A 25,000-nucleotide genomic window follows, 5' to 3' on the forward strand; every position below is an offset into this window, starting at 1 on the left:
TACAACACATTTCCCCACCACACTTCCTTTGGTGTTACCAGGACTTCCTCTGCCATAATGAGCTTATTTGAAATAGCCTACTGAATTTAAAACTATGTCAAATAATGTATGAAGTTATCACTGCATTCAATTGCTATTAATAAACTAACATACCTTGTCGGTGGAAAATAGACCTCATAGCAAGCGGAACCTAAATCGGCTAGGTTCATAACTATCCGGAGAGTTTAAAAAAAGAGCACTCTGTCATGCGAAGGTGAAATAGCCAAGTAGCTTGATAGCTTAATTCTATGTAATTTCTCATCACTTATCGTCAACGTTTTGGTGCACTGTTGTCGGGCCTCCTATTTACACATTATGAAGTATTTTTCGTGATATCTGTTGCATGTTAGCAGCTATAGCCTACATCACTGAATCAGCGAGCTGTTAATGTTTGAATAAGGTGAGTACTGTGCATAGGTACTGTGGCGTTAGCTAACGTAATGTTGCTCTGCTTGCGATTTTGTTTAACATAGCTTGCTTGCTTGGTCCTTGTAATTGTCAAGTAATTTTAATGTTTTGCTAACATCCACGTAGGCTACACTGTATCTATATTAAAATTAATAGATAGCCATTCGAAATTAATATGATCCCATTGAAATCCAGTGACGTCGACATGTGTTGGAACGTGTCGGTGGAAATAGGTTAATGTTAACTAACGGTGATCAATGTTATTGCGAAATATGTCTTTTACCGGTTATCTACAATTGCAGCTATGGCTGGGCTCTCAAATTATGCTGTGCGCATGGCGCGTCTCAGCGCGCGGATATTTGGGGACGTTGTGCGTCCCACTGATTCCAAGTCCATGAAGGTAGTGCAGCTGTTCAAGGAACCACCTATGGCCCAAAAAAAAGAGGTGTATGACTGGTATCCTCAGCACAGAATCTACTATGCCATGACCCAGAAGCTAAGATACATGGGATTGTTCAGGTAAGGCAGTGTTACACAGTTTTGACCACAATCAATTTGTATCATGGCTAGAACATAACAAGTTGGTTGATTTGTTTTGTTCCCTCAGAGATGAACACGAGGACTTCAAAGAAGAGATGCGGCGGCTCAGGAAGCTACGAGGAAAAGGGAAACCTAAAAAGGGAGAGGGCAAAAGAGCCACAAAGAAGAAATAACACGTATCTTCATTACATCTTGGACACTCTTCCTTGTGCATAACTGAACAATGGCTGAGATTATGCTCCATGGAATGCAAAAGTAATCCTCCCACAAACTACTAGGATGGACCTTTTACTGAGGACAGGTGCATTTTATTCACTGTGTCACATCAATCTTAAATGTGATACCTTTATCCACAAGAGGATTCTACCTAGTAGGAGTTTGTTATTGGTTTTCAAAGTGTGATATTTCATCTGACCATAGAGATTGTGATCTCCCACAATACTATACATCTCCACAGTATCTTTCAGGTGTTGTAAATGACTGGTGTTCATAAAAGAACTATGTATATTTTGTTCTCCCTGTTTTTTTATTATCAAAAAGACTTTCCTCTGTGGATACATGTTTTTCATAAATGTGTTTTCATTGTTAATGCTACTTACAGAGTGAGGTGAGCTGAGTGAACTATGAGTTCAGTGAACTGTGACAAAACAGACATGGTAACCACCCAAGGAAAGGTCTCTAAGTGTTTTCAGTAATTGTCTTTATGTTTCAAGTATAAGTATACTCTTTTGATCCCGTGAGGGAAATTTGGTCTCTGCATTTATCCCAATCCGTGAATTAGTGAAACACACTCAGCACACACTAATCCCAGCGGCGCTCGGGGAGCAGTGAGGGGTTGGGTGCCTTGCTCAAGGGCACTTCAGCCGTGCCTACTGGTCGGGGTTCGAACCGGCAACCCTCTGGTTACAAGTCCAAGGCGCTAACCAGTAGGCCACGGCTGCCCCCACTTCGTTTCATGGCTCATGGAGAATGGAAAACAAGCTCTTAGACTTGTGAGCATTTTATCCAAATATGAGGCATGCCCTCATTTATTATATTGTATTTATGTATCAGAATTCTGAGTGAACCTGTATTCACAATTTAATTACAACATTATTACATTGCATGAAAATGTTCTGTTATCCGAAGTTGTCTTATTCTTCTAACCAAAATTCTGCGTCTAATTCATCTTCAACCATTTAACGTATAAACTTTGTTCAAACTTTGTAACGTAAATTTTGAAAAGGACACTTGAGCAATGTATTGATTTTTATACTTTTTGAGATAACAAAAAACAAGCTTATTTTTCTTCATAGACCTCTGAAGTTAGCCTACAAAAAGTACCCAAAAGCTGCCATCTTTGCCTATATAAGGAGATCTGGGTGTTAATTGAAGCTAACCAGGGATGTAGTGGTAAAATAATCTCGATTTCTTCGTGCCCGCGAGAGTTTAAAGGAGAATTCCGGTGTGATATTGACCTAAAGTGTGTTGAAACATGATACCGAGTGTGAACGTATGTCTCATAGCCCATCTCGGCTTGTCCCCTGCACTCCAAAATCTGGCGCTAGTTAGCCGATGCTACCAACAGCTTTTTCAATGGTGGTGCTTCGGCATCGGGCTAGCCATGCAAATAAATCACTGTTTTACACCATTTACGAGGCTCAATGTATCTCCACACTTAATTGGTAGACTTCCGAGGGCCCTGACATTTAAAACGAGACATTGAGAACTTTGAAAAAGCACTAACGGCTAACTAGCGCCAGATTTTGGAGTGCAGGAGACAAGCCTAGTTATGAGACTATGAGATTTGGGCTATGAGACATACGTTCACACTCGGTATCATGTTTCAACACACTTTAGGTCAATATCACACAACGGAATTCTCCTTTAACAGGTGCGATAATTCAAAATCACCATGTTAATTCAAAATCACCATGTTATTTTCCCATAGGAAAAATCTCAAGATACCAAATCTCCTTATGGCTTTTTTGTAGGTGAACTTCAGAGGTCTATAGAGTACTGAAGTGTGACGTTCCATTTCCATGACGGCAGAATAACTGGATTTAAACAAACTTTCGAAGTGGCTTAAATAGCATTGAATGTAGACATGTGGCATCATTTCTAGCAAATAAATTGTTTTAAATGTATAGCCATTCAAACATGTTTTACGTCTTCTCAAAGACTGGTGGCTTTTTTTGCCAAAAAAAAAAAGTCAAGATATGTCCATGAATTTAAGGATTTTAACCGCATGCTGTGAAGTTACATGCAGGTCTCTTTTATGGAGGAAACCCATGCTAAATGATTTGATCTAAAAAAACAACACTGAATTCTGACATCAACTTTCAAACTTTTTTGACATCAATTTCGAAAGGCCATGGCTTGAAAGTGGTCAGAGATAAAGTCCTACTGTAAATATGAAAATCATTGCGTATGATCAAAAGTTTATGAAGGGAGTAGGCTAAATTTGCTCATCTAATTTGCATATTATGACGTCACCGGATGGCAACCAACTCAAATTATGCACCTTTCAGTAAATACTGGAATATTGAGATTTTCATTCTTTTTTTGTCATTTCATCCACATAACTGCTGTTTGTTATTTTGTGACTTTGGCGCTTATTAAGATTCATTAAACTAGGTGTATCAACATCCATTAAATTATCTGCCTATCAACATGCATTAAACTGTGTCTATCAACAACTTTTAAACGATCTACATTCAACTTTTAAACTATCAACTTTCATTAACTTCTGTGAACAGACCACCGTGGAGTCCATTATCCCGCTTATTCCACTGTTGCCACTTGCGTTGTGTTAATTTCCTGTTACAATTTAAACGTTTTAATCGCTAAAACTGTCTTGTTTGTAGAACTACTTTCTTCCGACACATATCAACTAATTTCTCAACTTGCAGGACAAACTGCCATTACTAGTTCTAAATGGATGGTTGCTACGTTAGTTCTATCTCTCCCATTGTCAAGCGGGCATATCCCAAGATTCTGATGAACTTTGAAACATCGCTATTTTACCTAGCCTGCTGTCATCCATCTAGCTAAAAGCCACCTCCGTCATATGCTACAATGTTACTATGTTCAGTCGTTAGTTCTATCTCTCCCATTGTCAAGCGGGCATATCCCAAGATTCTGATGAACTTTGAAACATCGCTATTTTACCTAGCCTGCTGTCATCCATCTAGCTAAAAGCCACCTCCGTCATATGCTACAATGTTACTATGTTCTGAACATCTGCATTTTAAAGCTCGAATGCAACGTGACGGTTCATTTAAACTTCACAACGAGTTTGGCGAATTAATATACAAGTGTGATACGGCCAAAAAAATGGATCTACTTCATAGGTGTGCAAATAACATACGGTTAATGGTCGTTCTAAATTACGTAGGACAATGGGAAATTCAACCAAGCAGTAGAATAAGTAAGGGATAGCCTAATGTATTGTCCGCCGGTAATTATCAGAAAATAAGTCCCGACAGGGAGAACAGAACCCTGACGACCTGTCGGGACTTATTTTCTGATAATTACCGGCGGACAATACATTATCCCGCTTATTACACGGCTACTTGCCGAAATGAGAAAAGAAACCTAACACAATGAATCTTTAAAAATTATTTTGCTACCGTTTCGTGTCTTCCGCTGACAAAATAAATAGTTCACCACACAGATAGAACTTGACAGTTTCAGGTGTTGCGTGGCAACGTCTTACTAGCTTACTTTCCCTTTCAATGAAATTCCATTGCAATAAGCGAAAGGAATTCTTGTGGAGGGATATGAAAGTATGAAAGACGTTAATCAACCCGTTGCCATTGACAGCGGTGATTATATACTTTGCCGGTGATTTATGTAAGGGATAATGCATTGTCCGCCGGTAATTATCAGAAAATAAGTCCCGACAGGAAGAACAGAACCCCGACGCGCAGCGGAGTGCCAACACGAGAAAAGAAACCCGTTGCCATTGACAGCGGTGATTATATACTTTGCTGGTGATTTATATAGATTTAACATAGGCCCGAACGTTGGGAAGGCCCATTCATGTGAATGGAACTTTCTGCAGCACTCTGAAGAGCCGTGTAATAAATAGATTTAACATAGGCCCGAACGTTGGGAAGGCCCATTCATGTGAATGGAACTTTCTGCAGCACTCTGAAGAGCCGTGTAATAAGTAATAATTAATTTACCTGTTTTGCCTAAAAGGCCTTTGAGAATGTGATCAAGGATATGCACGTTTTGAATTACTTGAAAATTAATTTCTGTTATTCCAGTGCTATTGCCTTTTTGTCATACCCCATGATTTCTGTACTTAAATAGGCTACACCATGGAGCTGCGTTCTCAGTGAAACATTCTACAAGGACCCTGCCTCCTCCAGCTGGGAACCTTTCAGACAGAAACTTTTAAGGAGCTTCGCTGATTGCGTAACATTGTGTTTCATGCTTTAACAGATATTCCTTTATAAACAGTTGAAGTTAATCCATGGTGAGATTCATAATACTGTAGCGCCGAGGCTATTTACCCACTGTTGGACTGTCCTCAGTGTTCCCCCTGTTTTCCCTGGGTTTTATGGATTTGGATTTAGCACCTGATAAATCCTTACAGAAGACTGTAACTGGTTGCCTGTTTGTGGTTTAGACCTGACCTGAAGGGATGTTGACATTGAATATTCATATTGACCATTCATGATCAGCACAGGGCCCTTTTGAGACTGTAACCTTACAAATGTTTTGATATTTGACAAATGACATTTAGCCACATTAATTGTTCTTGAACTATTAACTACTACTAACTGTTCAAAGGCAGACCCATGTCTACAATGGATAAAAGGTGGTGTGGGTCTGATTTTGTCCCAGAGTGAAATTGGGCCTGATCTGGTTCTGGCCTAGCCTGACCCACATTAAAATGTAGGGTTTGGGCACTCACCGTTCGCAGTGCTCAGTCCGAGGGGCGGGATAATCGGTTGTCTTTCAAATTCCCTCTGCACGCAATAGGACAGCGCTGAGTCCCATGAGTTTTCCCACCAGCGGAGCTAGTTGGCTAGTTCAAACTTTTAACTTTAAACAAGCTTAACTCGTGTCACACTGTTGGCCAACAGCAACATCCATCTTCTTTGTTTTCAAGTAGCAGGGAATTCAAGCCAAACCGTTGCAACTCTGCCATCAATCATTATGTTAAGCCCGCCTAACGACTCTATACACGATTTGATTGGCCTGATAGAAGTTTAATTTTTCGAGCTCATAAGCCAACGGAGAGTTGCTAGACTAGCCCTGGAAGCAAATGTAATTTGCTGCCGCTAGGGTGCGTCTAGATTTCTAGGCTAGTCCTGGCCCATTCACTCACTCACTCACTCACTCTTCAAGGCACCTGATGAGTGAACACAATGACAGACATGTGAAATCTCAAACTGGCAACAACTACAACAACAACAAAAACTGGTGCAGGACACTGAATGGTTTTTGAATATGGAGAAAGAGTTCTAAACAGTATGATTCATTATAATAATACTGGAGTGGGTTGACCTAGTCCAACAACAACAAAAAAAAGACCTAGGAGGTTGTTATTGGTCCTTAATCTGATATACAGAAGAAGTTGCTGAGATGTATTAAACAATTGTCATGCAGGCAGCAAGGAGAAAGAGTTTCCTGGAGTCAAGTAAAGTTTATAGCGCATTTAATACACAGAGGTCATTCAATGTGCTTTACATAAACAAAAGCAAACAGTGGGCTAAGCATAGAAGGGCAATCGTTAAAGAATAGTTTAAAAAGTAAAGAATAAAAAAGAAAACATAAAACACATGAGATAATAGTACATAAAAGCATAAAAGGGCAATAGTTTTAAAATGTTTTAAAAAAACAGAATGATTAAAAGACAAAGTGAAACAACAAATTACTGGAACACCACTAATCCTGTGAGTTTTAGTCATTGTCCTAGTCAACCAACAACTTACCAGTGATAGTGATCAAATACCCAGTGAACAGCAGCACTTGGAGAGAGCAAGACTACCATTTTGCCACCATTCTCTCAGATTCCACAGAGCAGATCAGGACACCTTATCAGTTTGTCCAGTTATTTATTTTTTTCAGGGGCTGAATAGCACCTGCAGAGCAGATGTGTAATAGCTGCCATATAGACAGGAGGTATTGGGAACAGGACTTTTTAACATAATTAAGGTGTGCTGAATCCAACTAGCCCAAGCTGAATTTTGAGTTTATGACCATCTAATTAGCATTTCAAAACGGTTGCCAAAATGGCGAATGGAGGATGTCATTATACCATGTAAATTAATTCATATTGTTCACAGAAATCTCCCTTGGCCCAGGTCAAGGATACGGGCTGTGAAAAAAATTAAAAAAATCTAGTATTATACCTACCATACCTATGTTAATTACCTGAAAAAAACTTTGAAAAATATAATTGTTAAAATGTTATAATTGAGCAGGCACACAGTATTTGACGAATGAGACTTATGTTTTTTGAGGGTCAAGAAAGATAAGTAAGTAAGTATAAGTATATACTCTTTTGATCCCGTGAGGGAAATTTGGTCTCTGCATTTATCCCAATCCGTGAATTAGTGAAACACACTCAGCACACAGTGAACACACAGTGAGGTGAAGCATACACTAATCCCGGCGCAGTGAGCTGCCTGCAACAACAGCAGCGCTCGGGGAGCAGTGAGGGTTTAGGTGCCTTGCTCAAGGGCACTTCAGCCGCGCCTACTGGTCGAAGTCCGAAGCGTTAACCAGTAGGCCACGGCTGCCCCGTGATGAAATGTAAAGTTTAAAATTGTAGCCTACTGGTTACCTACTGGTGGCTTCGGGCTTGAAACCAAAGGGTTGCCGGTTCGATCCCCGACCAGTAGGAAAAAAAGCCCCTGAGCAAGGCACCTAACCCCTCACTGCTCCCCGAGCATCACTCTAGCAAGGCAGCTCACTGCTCCAGGTTAATGTGTGCTTCAATGTGTGACCTGTGTGTTCACTAATTCACGGATGGGATACATGCAGAGACCAAATTCCTTGTATACTCAAGTATACTTGGCCATAAAACATTACATTTTACATAATTGAAGTGAATTAGGTTGGTAATGTATGTAGTCTTGGAGTAAGTTACATAGGCCTTTACCCATTTCGGTAACACTTTACGGTAAGGGTACATGAATTATCATGAATTCATGCATGAATTAATTTATGATTTATGTATTACTTCATTCATTAATATCTAATTAATCATCAGGAATTTACTGAGTTCAGTTTGTCATTTGTGACCTCATACATGAACACATTACTAAAGTATTAGGTATGGTGGGCACATCATTATGAATTATGATGTATTAAGCATGATCATGACTATTTATTTTTCTGCCAAAAATGTGGTCATCACTGCTCAAATTCTGATTTGAACATAACTTTGGAGTTCTCTAAACACATGCCATTATTCACTACTTTAGCTGAGGGGCCACAGACATGATGAATGCATGGCCAATTAACCTAAAATTCATGTAATCATGATGATCATGCTTAAGAAATCATAAATCATAATGATATACTGTACCCATCACACCTAATGCTTTAGTTGATGTGTTGTTCAGGTCATCATGAATGAGAGTATATGAATTCATGTCAATTCCTGATGATTCATAGGATATAAAGGAATGAAGTAATGCATAAATCATGAATTAATTAATGCATGAATTCATGATAATTCATGTACCTTTACCATAAAGTGTTACCCATATTTCTTCATAACCTTTGTGTTAGTAAAATGATTGAATGTCCTGTGAATTAATAGCTAGATGAATAACTTTATAACTAAGTTCAAGTTACTTTATTTGTACCCAGAGGTAGATTTTGTTTGCAGTATAGAGTGCTTTAAGAGAATTTGCCAGAACAGGAGCACAGAGGATGCCATCTTTACGGCAATTCACTCTGCCCTGTCCCTCCTTGACAATAGCAACACCTACGTATGTGAGAATGCTGTTTATTGACTTCAGTTCAGCACAATTATCCCCTCCAAACTGATCACCAAACTCAGTGAACTGGGTATCAGTACCTCCCTCTGAAACTAGATTCTGGCCCTCATAACCAACAGACTGCAGTCTGTTAGATTAGATAACCTCACCCATTCAACCCTCACCCTGAACACCGGCATGTGCTGAGCCCTCCTTTACTCCCTCTTCACCTACAACTGCATACCTGTATATGGCTCTAACACCATTGTCAAGTTTGCAGACAACACTACTGTGATTGCTCTCATCAGCAACAATAATGAGACAGCCTGCAGGGAGGAGGTCCAGCACCTAACTTTGAGGAGCACCGACAACAACCTGGCTCTCAACACCAAGAGGACCAAAGACCTCATTGTGGACTTCAGGAAGTCAAAAGCTAGCTCACAAAGCCCCATCCTCATCAACAGGACTGAGGTGGAGCATGTCACCAGTTCATGTTTCTGGGTGTCCACATCTCTGTGGACCTCTCTTGGACCCTCAACACCTCTACCTTGATCAAGAAGGCTCACCAGCATCTTTTCTTCCTGGAGACTAAAGAACACAACCTCTCTCCTCAGATCCTGGTGATCTTCTAAACCTCTACCGCTGCACCATTGAGAGAATCCTCACCAACTGTGTCACAGTATGGTTTGGCAACAGCTCTGCCTCCGACCGGAAAGCACGGCAGAGGATGGTGAAAACTGCTCAACACATCACTGGTTCCTCACACCCCTCCATCAACGCCAATCCTTGCCTGTGCCTGTTGAGGTGTCCATGTCGATGGCAACATTCACAGGGACAACAAGGAGGCGAACATTTTGCCCCTATCCCACCCATAGTATTCTATTTATATTTATAAATGTACATACTGTAATTACACTTAAACATAGCGATATTCTACTGATATTTATACTGTTCATACTGCACATACACTTATATATTTTCAGTACTCTGCACAATGACAATGAAGGTGAATCTAATCTAAAATAATCTAATCAAATGAAACATGTGACTGCTGGCCATCTTTCCCATTTGGAATCAAGGATATGATGCTAGCTTGTTAGTTAACAGTTGTTTGTGATTAGTTAAGGAACTCCAATGATTTTAAACTCCAAACATGTGTCCACCCACCACAAAGAACATGTTTACCAATGAAGCCAGGCCAGACTCTTTGCCAAAGAGGACCAGAAACATAGTCAAGAGTATGGTTCATGAGGTGGTAGGGCTAATTAGCATAATAATAGTTTTTTTATATATATATTTTTTTCATAGCCTTTACTTTTTATTTATTGCCCACAGGAGCTTTCTGAGATGCACAGATGTGAACAATATTAAATTTATTTACATGGTATAATGATGCCCATCCGAAGAAAGTGCCCAAAATCGCCATTTTGGCAGCCATTTTGTTGATGCTAATTAGATGGTCAAAAACTCAAAATTCTGCTTGGGAACAGGGCTAGTTGGATTCAGCACATGTTAAATATGATAAAAAATCCTGTTCCCAACTTTTATTAAGAAATGCCTCTAGAGCCATATACAAGGACTTTTCCTGAAATAGCACTTGTCTAATAGAACATCTTTAGGAGAACCGCCTACTCAGGGCACCTTAATAGAATTAGCCCTCTGTCCTTTCTTGTACAATATGCCTACTGCTGTGCTGCTGGTCTAGACCAGTTTTGCCACTATACATCAAGGTAGGGCCTACATGCCCAAGTAAGATTAATTCTGCAGTTCTTGAATGTTCATTGGTGAGATCACCCCGTGGAAATCTACAAGCCACAGTTAAAGTTTGAGATGTTGTTTAGACACCATAGCCTAATGCCGAGACCCCTGTTATTAATCATCTCCATCAATGCCAACCAACAACGGCAGATAATTTGAATTAATGTAGGCTAGCCTATTTGTTCTTATTGCCTAGTAAATGATTGCCAATATGTGAAGCACTCTAGGCTATTCTCACAACCAATGGGGAAAACATAGAAGATGATGGAAACAGAGGAAAAAAAGAATCAGTAATGTAACCATTGTGGACTTTGAGTAGCTTATTGTAAAGACTGATTAATTGCATTTTGTAGAAGTAGTAGCCTATTTGATTATTTACTGAAAACAATGAAGGGTATGCATAAGCATCGTAGAATACAATTCATTGTCAAGTATTTGTTGCACCGACCCTGAAGTGCAAATACAGCATAGTGCGACTAGTTTCTGGATGTATGCTTTCCACTATCCCCATTTACCCCTCTCGGCTTACGTTTCTTGAACCTCTCTGTCTCCCCCTCCTGTCTCACGCTCTGTTTCTTTCCCCTATTATTTTCCACTCAGCTTCTCGCAGTTTAAAATGGCGGCGTTGAGCAGCGCCGAGTCCCCACCGCCCGTCTTCAACGGAGACACCATGGACCGTGATCCGGAGCGGGAGCGGGGACTGGACGAACTGGGCGCTGGGCTCGACACCACTTGCTCCGGGGGGATTCCCGAATGTCAGCAAGACATTCCCGAGGAGGTATGCGGTGGGTGACAGGGTAGCGAGGGGCAAGGGAGTCGGGTGCCGAGCGGAGGTTGCTGGATGTAGATCTTCAGGAAACACCGGCTGTATTATGGATCGTGGGGATGCATTGCAGGGGGCAAGATGATGCACAAAATGTATACGGTTATCTTTGATATTGCGCGTTGGTTAACATGCAAACATATTTTCTGAAAATGGCTTTCCCAATGACGACACAAGCCATTCTTTCGCATATGCAGTGCAGTTCGCTGAGCAGTGTTTATTATCAGGCCTGCCTATATTTCATTCGCTTTTCGCTTTATTTTTCCTGAGCCCACTGCAGCTGTAGCCAACAGACTAGGCTGGCTAGTTCACTAGCATAGCAGGGAGATTGTTAGCCACAGTTAGCTATCTGGCAATACATCTGATGTTAAAAAGCTAACGCCTATTCGTTGTATGCAGTGTTAACACATTAAATACGCCATTAATATAGCGACCACACCGACTTTTTCGTCTGCCCCAGTTTTGATGCATTTCATTCCGAACCTCAAGGACTGTAACATGTAACGTTGGCGTTGAACAAGTAGTGCAAACTCCCCGCCATGTATTGGTTGATTTGAACCTACATTATTTATTTTCTTTTCTGAATTATTGATAGGATGGTTCGTGAGGAATAATTGAAATTTATTACTGTGTTTTGGTGTAGTGTAGATGGCCTATACAGCAGACATGAGTGGAGAGGATTATATTCTTCCAATGTAACATTGTATGCACGCACGCCAAGTTTATTTCTTCAGTTTACCCACTCAGTCTATCAGATGTCTTTGCCAGAATAATGTGCTACGTTCTTTTGACGTCTATGTTATTGACATTACCCATGTCGTCGCATAGGTCCAGGTTTGAACCAGCTGTACACTTTGACATTTGACAAGGCTGTTCCTTTTGGTGTGAAGGCTAATGAAATGATCAGTAGTATCTGTCATCACTGCAAAGGTAATGACTTGGTAAATGGTAAAGGTGGAGCATTTAGGCTTAAAGTTGCTCAGCTTTTTGCCTGTCTTGATTACTGTCAAACCTGTCTTAAGTCAGTAAGATTTCATGAGGTTCTTTCTTTTAGGATTACAGTAACTTTCCCCCTCATACCCAGCTGCAGATTTTGTAACAGTTAAGTTTACACCCTCAGCAGCTACCTATTTAAGTGGATCAATTAAAGGGTGTAACCAGAGCTCACAGTTGGTGCCAGTAGATGGGATTTGGTTGTCATTTGTGAAGCATTTTGAGGCAATGATGATTGACAGCCAAACTTAAAGGGGAGGGGGGGGGGGGGGGGTTCATGCCTGGCACAAGGATTGCATAGCTTCCCTCATTCGGGTAAATCAGCTGTTTTCATGTCCATTTAAGGAACATGGAGACTATTGCCTCACAAGTGAGTTAACAAATGTAACACTTTGTAGCAAATAAATGCTGCTAACTGTCAGTTGCCCAAGAGGTTCATCCATCCCTCAATAATGCTGTGGATGAAGCTCTTGAAGACCATAAGGCTTAGAATGTACTGTTTTCCAATCCATTAAGAAGTGCCAGATTTAATTGACAATAGCAATAACACAACAACTTTAAAACACTTGCACAGGATTCAGCTTGTCTGCAGTGTTTACTAAACCAAGCACAAACTTGACTGCACAGCTGTTGGAATGTGAGATTAGATCAAATCAGACCGGTTCTTGATCAGAATTTTTTTGTTTGTTTGTTTTTTGCATTGAGCAGAAGAAGTCAGTGAACATAAATCTCACCTGACATTTAAAAATGTGTCACATGTAAGTCACATGGACGGTGTCTTCCCTGGTCTCTTGCTCAGTTTCAGGGAGTGTGTGAGATGAGCAGTGTGTGTGTGTGTTGGTTGTGTTTCATGAAAAAGCATTACAAATTACTTAACACTGCACTGATTTCTGGATGAAAATGAAGCAATAACTTAAACTCTCACTATTTTCAGCTGTCATTACCGTAACGAATTAGAATTTTTTTGGCTGTGTTTGTACATGTTTTTAAATTAGATTGCCACATCTGTGGTAGAAATCACGTGGACTGTCTGTGCATATAGGTTTGGGATGGGTTTGAGGTTTGGTGAGGCCGTGTGCGGAAACCTTTGTGAGTGTTCACTCCGTGCTCTGTCCCCCTGGGGAAACCCCCTGCACTGAGCTCTCACTTTCATGACGGCCGTGAAAATGTTCACACCTCAGGACTCGTAGCGCCGTAGCATTTGTCTTCTCTGCCTCGGGCCTAGCCTGAGAGCACTAGGTGATGCACTCAGTGTGAACAGCTAACATGTGCAGCAAATGATTGCATATCGAACACTCTTATACATTTTTGTGGTGTTTGAAGCTCAGGTGGTGGTTAATCTTATGCAGAAGCACCATATAACATGCAATGGATGGAGAGTGAATGTGTTGACATCTGGAAACCATTGCCCCTCTTTGTCTCCACTGTAGATATGGAACATTAAGCAGATGATTAAGTTGACACAGGAGCACTTAGAAGCACTTCTGGACAAGTTTGGGGGAGAGCACAACCCTCCATCCATATATTTGGAGGTGAGATGACAAAACTGTTCTTTTTCTTCTCTACAAACTGTATTCCAATAAAGGCCTAAAGATAACTTGTGATATCGCATGTGGGTAGATTTGTACAACAAATTTCCTGTGCTGTACAGTCACTGTACTTTTGAAATGCATTTGTGATTTCCACTGTTTTGATGACAAGACACCCTCTGTCGTGACAACATCATGAAATATTTGTTTGGATATGGAAATGGTCATCAAAAAAGTGAAAAGAAACCAAATTATTGTACAGTGGAAGAAAAAGTTATACTTCAGGCTCATTCAATAAGTCCTTAATAGAGCATTGAAGCATTATACATGTACAGTTGTTTCTCTGAGCACAGCACACTTATTATGGTCATATTATGCCAGTTACCCTAAATGAAGAGCTGAACATGGTGTTGTAGTTGGGCCAGTGTTTGTGCTCTGTGTAGACAGATACATTGTTGTGTTCTATTGTGTTATTTTGTCTCATCTTTAACTCCTCTCCTCTCTAACCTTCTGTTCTTTTACTCTTTCTACTGCTGCTCACTACTCATCTCTTCTCTTCTGGTCTTCTCATTCATTTCACTCCTTCTGTCTTGTATTCCTTCTACCCATCCTTTTCTTTCTCTTCCCTCTCTCATCTTTCCTTCTCACTCATTGTCATCATCCTCCTCTCCTCTTTTCTGTTCTCCATTTTACTCTTCCCTTGTGTTCTTTCCACCCATTCTTTCCTTCCTCTTCCCCGTGTCCTCTTTTCCTCTAATTTCCCCTCGTCATCCTCCTCTCCTCTTATCCCCTCCTCCCCCTCCCCCCCCTCTCTCCTCCACCCCGTCTCTTCTCCTTCACTCTCTCCTCATCCTGTCTTCTCCTTCCCTTCTCTATCTTTTCTCCTCTCACCTCTGTTCCTCTCCTCTCTTCTACACTCTTCTCCCCTCCTTTCCTCTCCTCCACTCTCTCTCTCCTCATCCCCTCCTATCCTCTCCTCCCCTCCTCTCTCCTCTTCTCAACTCTCCCCTCCTTTCTCCTCTCCTCTCCTCTTTTCTGAACTCTCCCCTCCTATTTCCTCTCCTATCCTCTATTCTTTCCCCTCCCCTCCTCTCCCCTCCTCTCTCCTCTTTTCTCCTCTTCTCAATTCTCCCCTCCTTTCTCCTCTCCTCTCCTCTTTTCTCAACTCTCCCCTCCTCTTTCCTCTCCTCTCCTCTTTTCTTCACTCTCCCCTCCTCTCTCCTCTCCCCTCCTCTCTCCTCTTCCCTCTCCTCTCCTCTCCTCCTTTCTCCTCTCAGGCCTATGAGGAGTACACCAGTAAGTTAGATGCACTGCAGCAGAGGGAGCAGCAGCTCCTGGAGGCCATTGGGAACGGCACTGAGTTCTCCTGCTCCTCTCCCACGCCAGTCGGCTCCTCCTCTGCCCTGCTGGACGTCAAGCTGAGTGGGGCACAGGGCTTCACCCCGGCCCCCAACACCCTGGCCGTCTTGCAGACCCCCACGGACGCCACCCGCGGCAACCCTCGCTCACCGCAGAAGCCTATCGTCCGGGTGTTTCTGCCCAACAAACAGAGGACAGTGGTACGTGTGTGTGTGTGTGTTTGTGTGCACATGTGTGTGTGTGTGTGACTGCTAACATCCCCCTTGCTCGCACTCTTTGTATACTCTTAGTACGCACCAGTGCCTCTCCCCTTGTCAGAACCTCCCTTACAGCACCCATACCTCGTCAAAGTAAGAGCCCTGCCTTTGACATGATAATGATGATTCAGAGATGCTGGAGGTTTGCAGGCAGGCAGGCAGGCAGGCAGGCAGGTAGGCAATCAGTCAAGCGGGGTGGGAGGAATTTTCCCTCAGCAGATTGTGAGGCGGTGTGAGGCCCTGGGAAATGACTGAATGTAGGTGACCCCCTTTACTTTGATTAGCCGCGCAGCGTGCGACTGTCGGGTTAGCACAGGAAAGCCTAGATACGGGACGGGCCAGAGAACGCAGGCAAGAAATTAAATTGCCGCCGTCCAGATTTAGCTACAGAGGAGAGTCTTCTCATGTGCGTTTATGAGGCGAGTCGATTCCGCCGGACTTTGTTTGGCGCTGGTGTTTTGAGGCTGCCGTGTATGTGGAGGGTGGGCCTAACTGTGTGTGTGTGTGTGTGTGTGTGTGTGTGTGTGTGTGTGTGTGTGTGTGTGTGTGTGTGTGTGTGTGTGTGTGTGTGTGTGTGTGTGTGTGTGTGTGTGTGTGTGTGTGTGTGTGTGTGTGTGTGTGTGTGTGTGTGTGTGTGTGTGTGTGTGTGTGTGTGTGTGTGTGTGTGTGTGTGTGTGTGTGTGTGTGTGCCGTTCAGGTCCCAGCTCGCTGTGGGATGACGGTGAGGGATTCGCTGAAGAAGGCTCTGATGATGAGAGGACTGATTCCTGAGTGCTGTGCTGTCTACAGGATACAGGATGGGTGAGAGACACACACACACACACATACGCAGGCTCTCTCTAACTCTAATGCCCCTGTAGTTGTCAAACCTCACTCCTAAATTCTACCTGTCTGTTTGTTTGGTGTTGTGATGTTGTTGCAAATTTTAACACACATTTCGCACCCCCACCCTTATGTAATATTTGGAGCCAACTCATTCAGCTTGCTCTTACTCTGTGCGTTGCTACCAACCTCTTCACTATTGCCAGAAGATATCTAATCTGCATATATCCTGCAGAACCAAAACAGAGAACAAATAAGATCTTTCTAATGTGTCAGACTAATATTTTACCATTAGAGCCATTTTTGTAAACACATGAGGTCAATGCACTGTACACAGCAACATGAGTCATGTGTTTGATAAAGCAAGTCCTCTGGGATCATATTCCACTAGGGATTCAGGGGGAGTTGTGTACTAATAAACAGTAGATAAATATTTCATGGAGAGAGGGAGGAAACAGTTAATGAAATTGTTTATTTTGTTTTTTTTGAGGGCAAACTGTTCCTTTTGTTTATAATAGCAGCTAGTTTCTTGAATTTCCCCTTGGGGATCAATAAAGTATCTATCTATCTATCTACCTAGTACCAATGTTTTTATTACGAGAAATCCACCACAGAGTAGTATATGTTTTTCAAGTTAGGTCTATGTGAATATATGCACAGTCTAATTGAGTAGACAATAAGAAGTTCTTGAGAAGTTAAATCAAATCAACCACTGACCGTCTGTACACTTCCTGTTTTTGTTATAGAGAGAAGAAGCCGCTTGGCTGGGATACAGATATCTCCTGGCTGACAGGCGAGGAGCTTCATGTGGAGGTCCTGGAGAACGTGCCGTTGACCACCCATAACTTTGTGAGTTTCATCCCAGAAGAAGATGTTTTTTATTGGCCGAAATCATTTGATCTCTCAGACGTGGGCTTTGAGGCACATGGCCGTCTGACCCTGGTCCTTGTGACAAAACTCTCTGTTTGCTTTTGTTCAGTACGTAGCATTTTGCTGTAACTACAAGGACATGATGTGTAAGGGGTGGGAGGAGAGGGAGTGTATTTGTAGTACATTGTGGACAGGTGGTTGTGAAAGGGTCTCTGAAGGCAAATTGGTGGTGCCTTTTAAGAAATACAATAGTGTGCTATAATGATAGCTACATAGGTCTAGGGTTAGTGACACAAACAGTTGATTAGTCAGAATTCAGCTAACTGAAAAGCAGAAAGCTTTTGATTTGGCTCTCGACCTTCAACACACACACTCACCTCTAACATCGCTTTCTCTGATTGGTTGGCAGGTGAGGAAGACTTTCTTCACGCTGGCCTTCTGTGATTTCTGCCGGAAGCTCCTTTTCCAGGGCTTCCGCTGTCAAACATGTGGCTATAAGTTCCACCAGCGCTGCAGCACCGAGGTCCCGCTCATGTGTGTCAACTACGACCAGCTGGAGTAAGTGCTCATGGGATATGTAGTTTAGACACTCCAAAAAGCTCAGTTTGTTTGTTTGTTTAATCAGAGTTACTCAAAAGCAAATTAGCAACCTATTCAAAATATTGTTTGTATACTGTACACACCGCTGTGGCATTAAATCTTCAGTCAACTTGCCATAGTGATATAAATATTTATATTTCATAAAGTGCACACTTATTCTCTAAAAAGGAACTGAAATCAGGACTTAAGTCACATTTTACACATTGCATCTGTTATTGTCTTTAACTAAATGTGCACGTGTGTGTTTGCAGCTTGCTGCTGGTCTCCAAGTTTTTTGAGCACCACCCCATCACTAAGGAGGAGGTGTCTTCCGAGGGGACCACCCCCGTGTCCGAGGTCTGTCCGTCCCTGCCGCCCTCTGACTCAACCGGGTAAGGGCTCTTTCAATTCAATTTCAATTTATTGTGCTTATAGAGCGCCAAAACATTACACATGCATCATGGCGCTTTACAGAATATAGGCAATCAGAGAAAAAAGGAAGGAAAGAAAGGAAGAAAAGAAAAGAAAGAGAGAGGCCCATGGGTAACAGGGGTTTCACTCTGCATGCGTGGCGTTTCTGTTGCATGTCAGTTCCGTGGTGGCTGCTTGGCGTTTTTTTTTTATATCTTTGCACACCAGAATCGTGTGTGAGGCTGCGGCGGCCCTCTCTGCCTGTTTAAAACATCTCTTCACTCTCTGTTTTGAAGGAAAACGCTTCCAAACACGCTTGCGTGTCACGTGAAAAAAAAAAAAAAAAAAAAAGGCGTCGGCCCTAATTTCTAGCATGCGCTCGTTTTCGGCGCGGCTCGAGACCCGCACCTGACTGAGACGTGCGCGTCACGCAGGCAGTGTGCAACCTCTAACCTGTTAACATGGGGGCCGAAATGAAAACGGACACACCACGCAGCTGACTCGCTCACGCAGGTGGTGTGCAGGAGCCTTAAGACGACAACACGGCCGCCACTCCGCGCCGCTCCCGCGGCAGCCTCGCTTGAAGTCATTTTGCCGAGACACAGCCCGCGTGTATTTAGGTCACTGGAGCCAGTTGTTTGTCATCTGCTTTGAAGATCAAAGGCGACTGCCTTTAATGAGGGGCCTCTTCATACGACGCAGCAAAAAGGAGAAACCTGCATTGTAGGCACCCCTGCTCAGGAGCTGTGATTTGCGTTCGACGTGTAAGGGATAACGGTTGCCGAGGTGTCTCGATATGCGGAATTAATGGACGAGGCGGAGGCGTTTGCATCGTGGAGTTTCCTCCGCCAAATCCATTAATTCTGTATATCGGGACACCCTGCCAGCCGTTTCCTTCGGTTTCCACTCGGAAGCATGTGGTTCACTTCAAAAACAAGCCAACTTGTTTAGTTTATTGCACTGCTTTCTTTACTTACAGATAATGGTGCGTTTTTAGTTAGCCTAGTTACAGTTGATTCCACTGGTGCTAAGCCTGCTTGCTATGGACCTTTTTTTTTTATTTACCAGATCTACTTCATAGGTGTCCCGATATTTAGAATTAATAGCCCCCTGTCAGCTAATCAGAACATAGTATTTCTTGTCTCTGGGTTATAAGGATCCAAACATTCACTTTTCCCCAGGGAGCAATGTTCGATAGATAGTAGGCAGAGATCCAACCCCAAAGCTAGGGATTCTCACACCTGCAAGTTGTATTGCTAGCACACTATATGCTCATAATGTACCAGACCCCTGTCCAAACACAGCCACTGACATTTTGCATGAGAAGTGTATCAGCTGTGTCTTCCTTCTGTGGTTCATTTCTGTATTATGGGCAGTGCCACAGGGAAGGAAGGGGATGTGCAGCACACACACACACACACACACATTTTGTGGTCATCTGAAAGGCTCTCCAAAGCTTCACTTACTGGCCTGGTGAAGCACTTCTTTCAGTTGAAGGTGTCCAGACTTGCCAATAGCAGATACTTAGAATGAGAGGTGTGGGCTGGCAGTGTCTAGTGGGATTTAGGCCCCTCTGATGTGTGCCATCCGCTTTCTCTACCACTGAGCTCTCTCTCTCTCTCTCTCTCTCTATCTCTCTCTCTCTCTCTCTCTCCCTCTCTCTCTCTTACGGTCTCCCTCTCCCTCTCTTACGGTCTCTCTCTCCCTCTCCCTCTCTCCCTCCTCTCTCTCTCTCTCTCTCTCTCTCTCTCTCCCTCCCTCTCTCTCTCCCTCTCTCTCTCCCTCCCTCTCTCCCTCCCTCCCTCTCTCCCTCCCTCTCTCCCTCCCTCTCTCTCTCTCTCTCTCTCTCTCTCTCTCTCTCTCTCTCTCTCTCTCAGGTCCTTGTGCCATGCCACAGTCTCCCCGTCCAAGTCCATCCCCATCCCGCAGAGTTTCCGCCCAGGGGAGGAGGACCACCGCAACCAGTTTGGTCAGAGGGACCGCTCCTCCTCCGCCCCCAACGTCCATATCAACACCATCGAGCCAGTCAACATTGATGTGAGTGTCCTCACAACAGTAACACACACACACACACACACACATATGGAGCTGTATTTCTCATAAATGCATTAAAACTGTGATGACGTACCATTTTTGTTTCCAGAATGATCTCAATTACAAATACGTTTAGTCTGACAAATTCCTGCATTCCTGTCTGAGACATTTCTGCCATAATATTAAAATGATTTACAATGACATTGAATAAATTGAACAGTATGTACAATAAGTTTTATACATGAATAATAATATGTCAATAATAAGTCATGCTAATGTAGCTGTCCCGTCTGTTTCAGGACTTGATTCGTGATCAAGGTTTACAGAGGTCTGACGGAGGTATGCATTCCCCTCTTGTCACACACACACACACACACACACACACACACACACACATACACTGGCACCTATCCACACTTGCACAGGTCAACTGGCAGTGTCAACACACACAGGCATGTAAATACTCTCAGGTTAGAGTCCACCACTACAAACACACACACACACACACGCACACACACACACATACACACACACACACACTATATATATCAGCATAGTATGTCAGTGATGTCTTCTCCACAGTAGTTAGTAGTGCCGATTGTAGTGGATGAAAAGTGTAGCCCATAGAGTGAACTTCCCCTGCACCTCTGCAGAACCATGTAAATCAAGACTACACCTCCCACACAAGGACACACACACACACAGACACACACACAAGCACACACTCGTTCAGTGGCTTCCGTTCATCCCATGTCTCCATGCTGTTTGTGTGTGTTTTGGCCTGTGAGACCTGCCCACAGCAAAGAGAAGCAGGGGGGCCCATGGCGACCTCCTGAAGCAGCCCCCCCACCTCTCTGATCTGCCACAAACCCTCACACTCCCATACCACACCCAACACCAACAGACAAGACTTAGTTCTGCAAAACATCCCATGGTTGTCAGCATTTTGATCTTTTTATAATAATCTTTAAAACCCCAAACTGATACGGACTTACGCATATTGAATATGACATAAATAAGTGATAATGGTGAATATTCAGTATATGGTAATCATTTGATTGATGATTTTATCTTTCCAGAATTGGAATATTTTTTTCTTGCTGTCAGGTAGAGATACTCAACACATGATTTCTGAGCCACTGATTATTACATTAGTATAGAGTATGAGAAGTCGTATGAACCATAATTCATTACATTAAGTCAAAGGACATCTCCAAAAGGAACATGTCATGAAGCCTCCTCAGAAAACAGCAGATGATTCCTTCACTCACACCTTACCCCCCTCCCACCACCACCCCTTAATCCCTTAATTCCCCTCCCCCCACCCCCACCCTTACCCTCTGACCCCTCCACACCCTCTTCCCCCACCCCCCTGAGGGGTTTCAGGAGCGGGGCTGGGGTGCGGGCGTGACCCTGTGTCTGTCTCTTCTCGCCCCTTTTTGCAGCCCCCCCGACCCACCCAGCCCGCTGCTTGAGGAAACAGCGCACGCGGACCTCAAGCCCCCTCCTATACTCCTACCCCAATGACACTGTCTTTGATTTTGACCCCGAGCCTGTGTTCCGAGGTAGCTAGGCCTTCGTGTGTCGTTGTGTTCGTCCCCTTCCTTCCCTCTCTCCCTCCCTCCCTCTCTTCCCTCGTTCCTTCCCTCCCTCACTCTCTCCTGCTCTGTCTGTTCGGTAGTCTGTGCGTGTCTGTGTCCGTTTGGTCTGGTCTGGTCTGGTCTGGTCTGTGCAGTGCACCCGTCTCTCTGTGAGTGTATCACCCTGTCTTTCTGAAAGCTTTTCACATGCTGTTTGTCAATACCACACACATACACACACACACACACACACACACTATATATATATCAGCATAGTATGTCAGTGCTGTCTTCTCCACAGTAGTTAGTAGTGCCGATTGTCGTGGATGAAAAGTGTAGCCCATACAGTGAACTTCCCCTGCACCTCAGTGGAACCTTGTAAATCAAGAAGACTACACCTCCCAGAAACCCTTGCCCACAAGATTCACTTAACACTGCACGTGCTGTATGATGTGACACCCCTCCACCCCAAGAAATGTCACACTTTATGAGCACATAGTTCCTTTTACCTTTTCTTCTCCCTGACCCCCCCCCCCCCCCCCTTTCTGTACTCACTCTTGGACCTTTTTGCCTTGAGAGTTGTTTCCTACAAGCATCATCTTTGTTTGTTTGTTTTCCTCTTTTCTCCTGCTCCATCAATCTCCATCTCTCCCAATATTCACACGCAAAAAAACGCATGACCATTAACGCAGGCTCCACGACAGGACTGTCCGCCACGCCCCCTGCCTCGCTGCCAGGCTCCCTGACCAATGTGAAGGTGCCGCAGAAGTCGCCATGCCAACAGCGCGAGCGAAAGTCGTCGTCTTCGTCTGAGGACCGCAATAAAATGGTGAGCCGGTGGTGACCCCCCCCACCCCCACCCCTCTTTGGTCTCACTCATACACACACACACACACACACACACACACACACACACACACACACACACACAACAGGAGTCTCTGCTCAGGCTCACATTTGCTCTCAAATACTGCTGAATAATACATTTTTCATAAATTCAGCTCATGAATTGTAATCGTAATGACCACCCACTCTGTTCAGTGTGTCCAGGCGTAGCTTCATGGGGTTTTGTTGCTCTCTCTCTGTGTGTGTCCTAGAAAACCCTGGGCCGGCGGGACTCCAGCGACGACTGGGAGATCCCAGAGGGCCAGATCACTCTGGGACAGCGGATAGGCTCGGGCTCCTTTGGAACAGTCTACAAGGGAAAGTGGCACGGTACGCGCATGAATCAGCCCCACTCAAATGCCCGTGATGGATATCCTAGAAAATCCTTTCAAAATTGAATAGAGATTTTGAGTGTTTTTTTTTTGGTGTATGTTGAGAATATTTGTTTTTTTTTGCATCTATCATTTGCTGAAGCCATCCCCATAATTTATTATCGAAATGACCAGGTTGCAATCTGTAAAATAAAAAGTAAAGATTGAAAATAATGTACTTTCTAATATATGCAATATATACGCTTTGGTTAAAAAAATGCGTCAGCCAAATGTAATGTAATTTGCAGAAATCAGACAGTGAATTAATTATTTTTGTACGTTTTGGGATGATTTCTTGTTTTCACGGAGAATGGTGTGATTTTTGTATTCATCCCTTGCTTAATCCAGCCCTCGTAAATTGTTGATATGAGAAGTTTGTAGTCCTCCTGAGTGGAGATTGTTAGAAAACGACGTACCGTATTGTACATCCTGATGAGCGTTTGAGTCCCATCCCACAGGTGATGTGGCGGTGAAGAGGTTGAACGTCACTGCACCCACTCCTCAGCAGCTGCAGGCTTTCAAGAATGAAGTGGGCGTTCTCAGGTAGGAGTCGAGCATTACAGGCAGCCTGTTTAGTGTGCATTCCAAGGCTAGAATCACTTTTAAAGTCTGCTTAATCAGTCCTTCTACTCCAGTAAGGCACTATCGTATTTACTGATATCACTGTGATACTTTTGACTTTCTAATAAACATGTCTGTATATTTTCTTTTTCTCTCTCGCTCTCCGTCATCAGGAAAACCCGTCATGTGAACATCCTGCTGTTCATGGGCTACACCACCAAGCCCCAGCTGGCCATCGTCACGCAGTGGTGCGAGGGCTCCAGCCTCTACCACCACCTGCACATCATCGAGACCAAGTTCGAGATGATCAAGCTCATAGACATCGCCCGCCAGACAGCGCAGGGCATGGAGTAAGTCGTGTGTGTGTGTGTGTGTGTGTGTGTGTGTGTGTGTGTGTGTGTGTGTGTGTGTGTGTGTGTGTGTGTGTGTGTGTGTGTGTGTGTGTGTGTGTGTGTGTGTGTGTGTGTGTGTGTGTGTGTGTGTGTGTGTGTGTGTGTGTGTGTGTGTGTGTGTGTGTGTGTGTGTGTGCGCGCGTTCCAACAAGAAATCGAAATGACACTTGAAAACATAGAAACCCAGTACTGTCAGCTGCTCACACACTTCTTCAAAAGCACCAGATTGTTTGCAGTCAGAGCAGAATAGCTTCTCTGGCCGTGGCTGTATGGCCTCTTCACAGAGAAGCCCCTGGAAGGCCCTCATATCGTATCCCCTTTCACGTTCTCCTTAGAACTCTTAGATGCCCTAAACTGCTATTGATCTGATCTCCAAACAGAGCTCTACAAAGAGCAGTTTTAGCGGACAACCTGTCAGGAGTTGGCCTGAAGAATCCCTAAAAAGAAAAAGAGAGAGAGCGAGAGAAAGAAAAGCCGCGTACAGCATCTGCAGCAGAGCTGTCCGCGTGATGGAGGGTGATGAACGAGCTGTGGTTAGGCCTGCTGTCATACGGATCGGTTCAGGCAGAGCTGTTGAGTTGCCTCTACAAATGTCTGCCAAAGTCTTGCGTCTGAGAACAACACTTCTGTCAGCCGCATGAAGGGGAACACTACGAGGAGTCTGGCTCCTAGCCTGGCACTAATCAAGCAGCTACTATACTGTGTGTGTGTGTGTGTGTGTGTGTGTGTGTGTGTGTGTGTGTGTGTGTGTGTGTGTGTGTGTGTGTGTGTGTGTGTGTGTGTGTGTGTGTGTGTGTGTGTGTGTGTGTGTGTGTGTGTGTGTGTGTGTGTGTGTGTGTGTGTGTGTGTGTGTGTGTGTGT

General features: G+C 43.6%; 2 protein-coding genes across 5 annotated transcripts in view; both read left to right on the plus strand.

Annotated features, from left to right (window-relative positions):
- Positions 1–230: 230 nt before the first annotated feature.
- Positions 231–1,494, plus strand: mrps33 (mitochondrial ribosomal protein S33). Its single transcript, XM_076297307.1, has 3 exons — positions 231–439; positions 750–966; positions 1,055–1,494. The coding sequence occupies exons 2-3, from the start codon at positions 752–754 to the stop codon at positions 1,158–1,160; spliced, it is 321 nt and encodes a 106-aa protein (XP_076153422.1). The 5' UTR covers positions 231–439; positions 750–751; the 3' UTR covers positions 1,161–1,494.
- Positions 1,495–11,289: 9,795 nt separating this feature from the next.
- The window catches only part of braf (B-Raf proto-oncogene, serine/threonine kinase), a 17,058-nt gene continuing 3,347 nt past the window's right edge, over positions 11,290–25,000 (plus strand). The window contains exons 1-14 of one of the 4 annotated variants that reach the window (XM_076296568.1): positions 11,290–11,451; positions 13,920–14,021; positions 15,296–15,577; positions 16,332–16,435; positions 17,203–17,305; positions 17,736–17,884; positions 18,178–18,297; positions 20,194–20,353; positions 20,650–20,689; positions 21,796–21,915; positions 22,623–22,759; positions 23,028–23,145; positions 23,645–23,729; positions 23,921–24,097. In XM_076296568.1, coding sequence (XP_076152683.1) covers positions 11,290–11,451; positions 13,920–14,021; positions 15,296–15,577; positions 16,332–16,435; positions 17,203–17,305; positions 17,736–17,884; positions 18,178–18,297; positions 20,194–20,353; positions 20,650–20,689; positions 21,796–21,915; positions 22,623–22,759; positions 23,028–23,145; positions 23,645–23,729; positions 23,921–24,097 — 1,859 coding nt within the window. Of the gene's footprint in view, positions 11,459–13,919; positions 14,022–15,295; positions 15,578–16,331; positions 16,436–17,202; positions 17,306–17,735; positions 17,885–18,177; positions 18,298–20,193; positions 20,354–20,649; positions 20,690–21,795; positions 21,916–22,622; positions 22,760–23,027; positions 23,146–23,644; positions 23,730–23,920; positions 24,098–25,000 lie in introns of all 4 variants that reach the window. The other 3 variants (XM_076296569.1, XM_076296571.1, XM_076296570.1) reach the window with 3 other exon arrangements.

Source organism: Alosa pseudoharengus, unplaced genomic scaffold (genome assembly GCF_046254945.1).
Source record: "Alosa pseudoharengus isolate Yale_2024_CS ecotype anadromous, Long Island Sound unplaced genomic scaffold, YU_APseudo_1.1 YU_APseudo_1.1_scf_20, whole genome shotgun sequence".
NCBI classification, from domain to species: domain Eukaryota; kingdom Metazoa; phylum Chordata; class Actinopteri; order Clupeiformes; family Clupeidae; genus Alosa; species Alosa pseudoharengus.